The 7,354-nt window shown below is 47.0% G+C and overlaps 1 protein-coding gene across 1 annotated transcript; it reads left to right on the top strand.

The window, feature by feature from the left end:
* The first annotated feature begins 894 nt into the window (after window positions 1-894).
* LOC149362187 (E3 ubiquitin-protein ligase MARCHF3-like) lies at window positions 895-7,059 on the top strand. The gene is made up of 3 exons (XM_089568239.1): window positions 895-1,209; window positions 4,459-4,679; window positions 6,879-7,059. Exons 1-3 carry the CDS (start codon window positions 895-897, stop codon window positions 7,057-7,059), a joined length of 717 nt encoding a protein of 238 aa, XP_089424365.1.
* The last annotated feature ends 295 nt before the right edge of the window (window positions 7,060-7,354 follow it).

Genomic DNA, 7,354 nt, shown 5'->3' with positions numbered 1-7,354 from the left:
TTCGGTCGCTTTGCCCAACTGTGAATGTACCATTACATATCTTCTGCAGCCTATAACCATAGGCACTATTCTGTGCATTAGCCTTACTGTACCCAGCTGATAAATGTTGAGTATAAATTTCTTTGCCAAAAGCGCACTGGCTTCGAGAGGTTGCTGACTACAGGGCGGAACCTGAGAACAGAAGCGTATTTGCCATTTCGTTTCTTGCCCCGCAGCGGTGGCTCAGTAGATACGGCGCTCAGTTGCTGACCGGAAAGACGCGGGTTCGATCCCGGGCGCGGCGGCTGAATTTAGATGGAGGCGAGATTCTAGAGGCCCGTGTACTGTGCGATGTAAGTGCACGTCAAAGAACCCCAGATGGTCGAAATTTGCGGAGCCCTTCACTACGGCGTCCCTCATAGCCTGAGTCGCTTTGGGACATTAAACTCCAATGAAACAAAATCAACCAGCCATTTCGTTTCTGTGCAAAACGGTCGCCGTGGACTGGATGTAACCAGCGAAGTGAGCAGAACGCCATCATATACCCAGCCGCCGCGGCGGTTCACTGGTTATGGAGCTCGGTTGCTGGCTCGAATGATGCGGACTCGATTCATGCCTCGGCGGTCGCCTATTGATGCAGGTGAAATGCTAGAGACGAGTGTGTTGTGCGATGTCAGTGCACGTTAAAGATCCCAGGTGGTCGAAATTTCTCGGAACATCTATCACGCCATCCCTGATAGCCTGAGTCTCTTTGGGACGTTAGAACCCATAAAACATCAACCAAACTATAATATACCCAGCCGTCATGGTGGGCATAGAGAAGGCATTCAAGGGCAAGCAGTACCAAGTGCATTCTCCATTGCACCACTTCTTTCTTGTTTCGTAGCAAAATTGTCGTGAAACAACAGTGGACACATGGCGGACACTGAGACTGCGGCTGCACGCGGAGACAACGCGGCCGCGGGCGAGGCAGCGCATGGCACAACGTCAGAACAACAGCCTCTACTGGCGTGGGAGAGTTGCTCCCCCGCCTCGGATTCGGGCGTACCGTTGTGCCGCATCTGCTACGGCGAGGCCGACGACGAGAACGGGACTCTGTTGATGCCGTGCGACTGCCGGGGCTCCATAGCGTTCGCCCACCGCCTTTGCCTGGAGGTCTGTCTGCGCGAGTGGGACTCCGACAGGTGCAAGGTCTGCCGCGCGCGCATCACGGTGCGCCGAAAGCGACCGGTAAGGCTGCCCATAGGTCTCCTCACGCGGTTCGTTCGACCCGCCGCGGGAACGAAAGGCACGGTGCACACGTGAGCGTGTTACAGTGGCTCTCTCAACAGCGCCATTGTTATGCGGTAGATTATTTGTAAAAATGCACTTGTCCCTAGAGGACAGGTGGCTCGTGCCACACCAGCCACAAGAGAAAAACAGAAGACACCGCATAGAGCTGAGCAGCGCCTGCTGTTGTTGAGCTCGTTGCAAGGTCGAGGATCAGTTCAGAATCAGAATATATTTATTGAACATCATGGCGATGTTGGGTGCACCGGCAAAAAGCCAGTGGCAAGGCTTGACGAGGCCGGCGCACCCTACAGAAGCTTGGCAGTGATACACTTGTTCACGTTAACAAAACAAATGGAAGAAACAATACGAGGGCACTTTCACAGAGAAAAAAAAAACGTACAAACACAGAAGACATATAACAGTTGTTGGCATTATTTAGCTATACATTTATAAGGATTTCTTATTTAATAAATGTGGGAGAGTGAAGTTCAGCATTTGATACCCGTAATTTGTGCGGGTCTTAGGTACAAACCAATTCAAAACTGTTCGAGTAGAGTATTTAGACTTTGTATTTCAGTCCAGACAGCTGTAACATAAAGCAATTGTTTTTAACAACACTTGTTTCATACCGTCTTAAGAGCAACGTTTCATACAACTGGGGAAGGGGGGTGATGCCGAGTGCCTGAAATATCGGGCCACTATGCTCTAGTCGCGGAGCATTCACAATGCTACGAATAGCGTTTTTTTGAAGAAGGTGCAAACGATTAATGTTGGTAAAAGACGTAGTGCCCCAGACCAAAAGCAATAGTTAAGAACAGAAGAAAAAAGTGCGTTATACAGCATTTGCTTAATACGCTTCGGCATAAAGTACCTTAGTCGACATAAAATACCGACAACCTTGGACTGTTTGTTTATTACCATTTCGACATGATCATTCCATAATAAGTTCTCATGAAAAATCACACCTAAACTTTTGATGACTGGAACAATCTGGATGAGTGACGAGCCCAATCTTAAAGAAAGTGGCGATCCGTTAATAGGCTTACTGCGAGGTCTGAAGAGCACAGCTTTTGTTTTCTGGGTGTTAATGCTTAACAAATTGCATTTAGACCATTCTAAAAGCGAGTGTAGACAATGTGATGCTTGTTGCTGAAGATCTTGTAAATGTGAGGCTCTAAAAAATAAGGTGGTGTCATCTGCGTAAATAATGAAAGTTGGCAGCTTACTAATGCAGACGACGTCATTAACATAAAGGAGGAATAGGAGTGGTCCCAAGATACTGCCTTGCGGAACGCCTGAAGTGATATGCCTAAAATCTGAGGAGACATTGTGTATGTTTACCTGCTGTACTCGAGAACCTAAATAAGACTGAATTATTTGAAGAAACTTCCCGCGAAAACCATAGTGCTCGAGCTTAGCTATCATTATTCTGTGATTCATGCGGTCAAATGCTTTGGAAAAATCAATGAAATTGCCAAGAGTTGCTGGTTGCAAGGCCTGGAAGCTTCGTGCACGGTCAGTTCTTGCACTGCCATGTATGAAATACATGGCACTGCCCTTCTCTAGCTTTTGCTTTGCTAAAACTATGGTAAGCAAGATGGGGTTCCGATTCTGATAACATGTCATTCTATGAAGTGTGTCACATTAGGGTGTGTTCGTAGAAATGCCACATCTACGCAACTTTCAACCTCGTAAAACAGAAGACGAAAAAATCACCTTTTAATCGTTAGCCTGTAGAGTGACTATTCTGCATAGTGAATCGTGTGAAGGAACTAGATAACCACACTACAGGATCATGGTGATTGGACATAGACGACGTTAGCTGTCTGCTCCTTCGAAATGTTTCCTCCAGCCTAACCTTGCTTTATCAAACGTGACCATATGCGCCCTCCTAAATTGAATTGATAATTTGGGGCAAATTAACCAAGTATTTGAGAAACTACCCTTTCTTTATGTAGCGGTATTGCCGCGGTGGCTCAGTGGTTAGAGTGCTCGGCTAATGACGCAAAAGACGCGAGTTAGATCCCGGCCGTGGTGGTCGAATTTGCCATTTCGTTTATCTATTTCGTTTCTGTGAAAACGCGGTCGCCGTGGACTGGTTGTAACCAGCGAAGTCACCTGAACGCCATCATATACTCAGCCGCCACTGTGGTTCAATGATTATGGAGCTCGGTTGCTGTCTGGAATGATGCAAACTTGATTCATGCCTCAGCGGTCGCATATTGATGCAGGTGAAATGATAGAATGTCAGTGCCCGTTAAAGAACGCCAGGTGGTCGAAATTGACGGAGCCCTTCACTGCGGAGTCCCTCAGAGCCTGAGTCGCTTTGGGACGTTAAACCCTGACTTGGGATATAGAGCCCTGCCTTAAGATCAATTCCGAGCTCTAGTCTGAAGCACTTAGTGATAAAAATATTCTTCTGTTTTGAAAGCAAGACTACACTGCTTACAGATCAAGATTGCTAGCCCCATGTTCCGGACATACTGAGACCATTTGCTCTTGCCAGGCCATTCCGGGAATCACGCCCGGCTGGTCTGCCGACATCGACAGATTCGACCTGGGTTTTCTGCCGCACAATTCTGCTCAGAAATGCTCGAAGAAGGCCGGAAACTTTCTCCGGAAGCAGCGCGCAAGCGCCCCCTGCTAGCTCCACTCGAAGCACCAGTGTTCCAAACGTAGATTCAGAGAGAGTTCTGTGCTTGATTGAAGTTCTCTGTCCAAAATCTGGCGCCATATCAGCATAGTCCATTGGAATTTACCATTTTGTCTCTTCGGAAACCTAAAAGGCCACCATAGTTTGCGTTACACGGCGCGACAAAAGGCAAGAGTGAAACAGGAGTATGCAGTGAACCGGGCATAAAACCATTTGGTCGCCACCTTCCTCTGCCAACTTCATCAGGCGGTGGTATACATTTTATACGCATGCCAGCGCACGGCCAACATTAAACAACATACAGCGCGTATAAAGAACGCCTCCCCTCCCCTCCCCCCAGTTCTTGAATATTTTAAAATGGCCTCTTGCAGACTTCATGGTAATCGGGTGTGTGTCGGTACATGCAAGTTACGAAAGCAGTAAAATACTTGTGAAATTTTGTGGTTAAAAAGTGTTTAGCGCTCGAGTGTGTGTGCGTGCGTGTGTGCGCGTGCGTGTGTGTGCGTGTGTGTGAGTGTGTGTGTAACCTGTCATGATCACTCAAACATGTGCAGCCGCTGTGGCGCTTCTTCCGTGATCCCGAAAACCGGAGGGACCTGGGCCGCGTAGCAATCAACACCGCGGCAGGAATGGGCGATGTCGTCGTCCTGGTGCTGTCCTGGATGTACGCTACCAACGCCTTGGAAGAAGGCGGGTGGCTGGTCAACCTCGCGGTCTTCTCCTTTCTGCTTTTCCTCACCGCCGTCTGGATCGTAGTGGAGACCGCCCGCGCGTTGTACGTGACCCACCGACTGCCCATTTTAAGGCGAAAGCCTTTAAGCGCATATACTCGCGGTCATGACTCCATCCGTCCGTTACATCTAAAGTGAAAGTCGTAACTAGTCATCAGTAGTCACGAGTCATGAATAGCTAGTCATTAACCAGTCATGACTAGTTAGTCATTAACCAATCTTGAGTAGTTAGTCATCAGCTAATTGGTCATGACTAAATAGTTATTAACCAGTAATGACTAGTTAGACATGACTGGTTAGTTATGACTGATTAGTGATTATCCAATCATGACTATTTAATCACCGACTAATTAGTCATGACTACTCGTTAACCAGTCATGACTAGTTAGTCACGGCTGGTTAGTCATTAACCAGTCGTGACTAGTTAGCCATTAACCAATTCTGACTATTTAGTCATTAACCAATCATGACTAGTTAGTCATCAGCTAAGTCACGGTTAACTAGTCATTAACTGATTAGGCACGAGCAGTTATTAACCAATCATCACTAGTTAGTCATGACTGGTAGTCATGGGTCATTACTAATTAGTCATGACTAGCCAATCCAAGTCGCCCCATAGCGACCTCGTGTGTGTGCCTACGGCCGTGAAGCCTAAGTTGCGTGGAAAGGCTTTTTCTTCGCGCACTTTAGAACTTCAAAGTGCCCCCTGAATTTTTTTTCAGCGACAAATGCTCGTTCCCATAAACGTCCTTCCTTCAACCCCATAAGCGTTGCCGCAGCAATATTATTCAGTGGAGTGCGTTTTTCTGTTGCTTGCTTTTCGAAGACGGGCCGTCAGCAACATACAGGCCACATTTCCGTCAGGACGTTGAGACAGAGACCTGCCCCGTCGCAGATCTGGTAGTCAAAGTATTTGGGACGTTTGTCGGAATTTAGCAGAATCCCGAAGCCAAGTATGACAGCTTGTCTCGACAGTACTCAGGATTACTTTTGTGCTGAATTATCTACTGATTCCTGGAAGTCTGAAGAAGAAAATTCAAACTTATTTAAGCCACACTGAAGCCTAGTGCGAGGCAGTCAAAGGTGCAGGTAGCACCTACGTCGGCACAACTGTTGTCGTTGCTTGCTTGAACACTCTACTATTCTTCCGTCGACTTCTTTTTTCATGACAGTTCCATCATAGACGGTAAGAAAGAATTGCGAATAAAGCTCAAGTCTTATAGCAACCTCGAGTAGCTTCACTTCTAGCTCTCGCAACTACTCTAGTAAATTCCCTCCCTCCGGCGTCGCTGGGCGTTTTATCCACTGATTCTAGTACTCTAGTAGCACGCCGGATTCTCTCGGCTTGAAATATGTACCCAACACAGACGCAGGCGTAGAGTAGACGGAGGGTGGAAGCAATGGACACACTACACTACTTGTGCAAAAGTTGCCAGAGTACCGAAATGCTTTCAAAGCTTCACGATTACATATTGTGACAACTATACTACTTTGAAGCCTACGGGCTGCCCCAGCTACCTCAGCGTTGAAGTAAAATCTGTGGTTTCTTTTGGAGCTGTCTTTTCATCTCTTAGCGCTGCCGATCTCTATTTAGTTGTAGGTCACAAAAGTTAACGCAAATGCTAAAATCCTCAAAGGCTTCTGAAGGCAGGTTGCTCGTATACTGATGCATGAGCCAACCGTAAGTTCTTTTAAAATAATCTCGTTCCATGCCGCTGAGATGTACAGGTACGGCCATAATATTATGGAGCACGCTTCTATGTTTTAAACTTTTCCATGCGTTCTACACAAAATATAGGATTTTTCCATAAGCTTGTTTTTAATCCGTTTTCATTTTTGCTGCAAACATAAGGACATCACAAAATTATAATGTTAAGGAGAGGGAGGCTGCCTATTATGAGCTTTATTAAGCATTGCATTGACTGCTATATAATGATGAAAGTTCCACATTCAGAATTCGTTTATGTCTCATTAGGCCCCTTTCTAAGCATTAAAGCTTTGAATGTATGTATGTGCAACACTAAGCATCGTTCCACTTTAGCTGGTTTGCTTCAGCCCAATCAGCGCAATCGACCTATACGTTTTTGATGCAGCCCAAACTGAACCATTGCTCTGATATGGATTGCCTTCATCATTGATTATGTTGTAGACAACAGCGCCAGCCTTAAATGCAGCCACAACTTCATTGCCGATGTACGGCCCACTCCAGGCATGCTGTGCTTGCTTTTCCTACTGGTGCGCAGTGTCTGCTACGAGCGGGTTCGCTCACTCAGGAAGAAGTCCACCACCGTTGAACTTTTGCCGGACGCAGCCTACCTGGCCAGCGTTCCTGCCAGGCCAGCCACCGCGCCTAAAGAGATGGCCGAGGACGGGGATAGCCAGACCGTCGCTGCTACCTTCCCCACCACTAAGGCAGGCAAATAGCCATTCGCTTTGTTCAGGAGGTGAGAAAAACATCTCGCTTTAAATAAAAAGAGCGCTATCGATCTTCCTATTACTTTCGCGGCAGATAAGTGGTGTTAACAACCTGTGAATGATAACCTAAGTCTCGGACAAAAAGGCTAAGTGCCACGGGGATTAGTCCATTGTGTGCAGTGCCAAAGCCTCAAAGAGCAACTCTTACTTCCTTGAAGAATAACCTCGAAGCGACACCAGCCAGAGTTCGTCTCCTCCATTCGGGCCGTAAGCTGTGCAGTAGGCCCCATTTTGCCTATTAACG

Source organism: Amblyomma mixtum, chromosome 2 (assembly GCF_055824585.1).
Source record: "Amblyomma mixtum isolate Tamu chromosome 2, ASM5582458v1, whole genome shotgun sequence".
Taxonomy (NCBI): domain Eukaryota; kingdom Metazoa; phylum Arthropoda; class Arachnida; order Ixodida; family Ixodidae; genus Amblyomma; species Amblyomma mixtum.
The sequence above is the reverse complement of the archived record's forward strand: the minus strand, read 5'-3'. Positions and strand labels throughout refer to the sequence as shown.

Coding starts and splice junctions, on each gene's coding strand:
- LOC149362187 (XM_089568239.1), top strand. CDS start 895: ATGGCGGACACTGAGACTGCGGCTGCACGCGGAGACAACGCGGCCGCG. Junction 1,210..4,458: donor CGGTGCGCCGAAAGCGACCG/GTAAGGCTGCCC, acceptor AAACATGTGCAG/CCGCTGTGGCGCTTCTTCCG. Junction 4,680..6,878: donor GTGGAGACCGCCCGCGCGTT/GTACGTGACCCA, acceptor ACTGGTGCGCAG/TGTCTGCTACGAGCGGGTTC.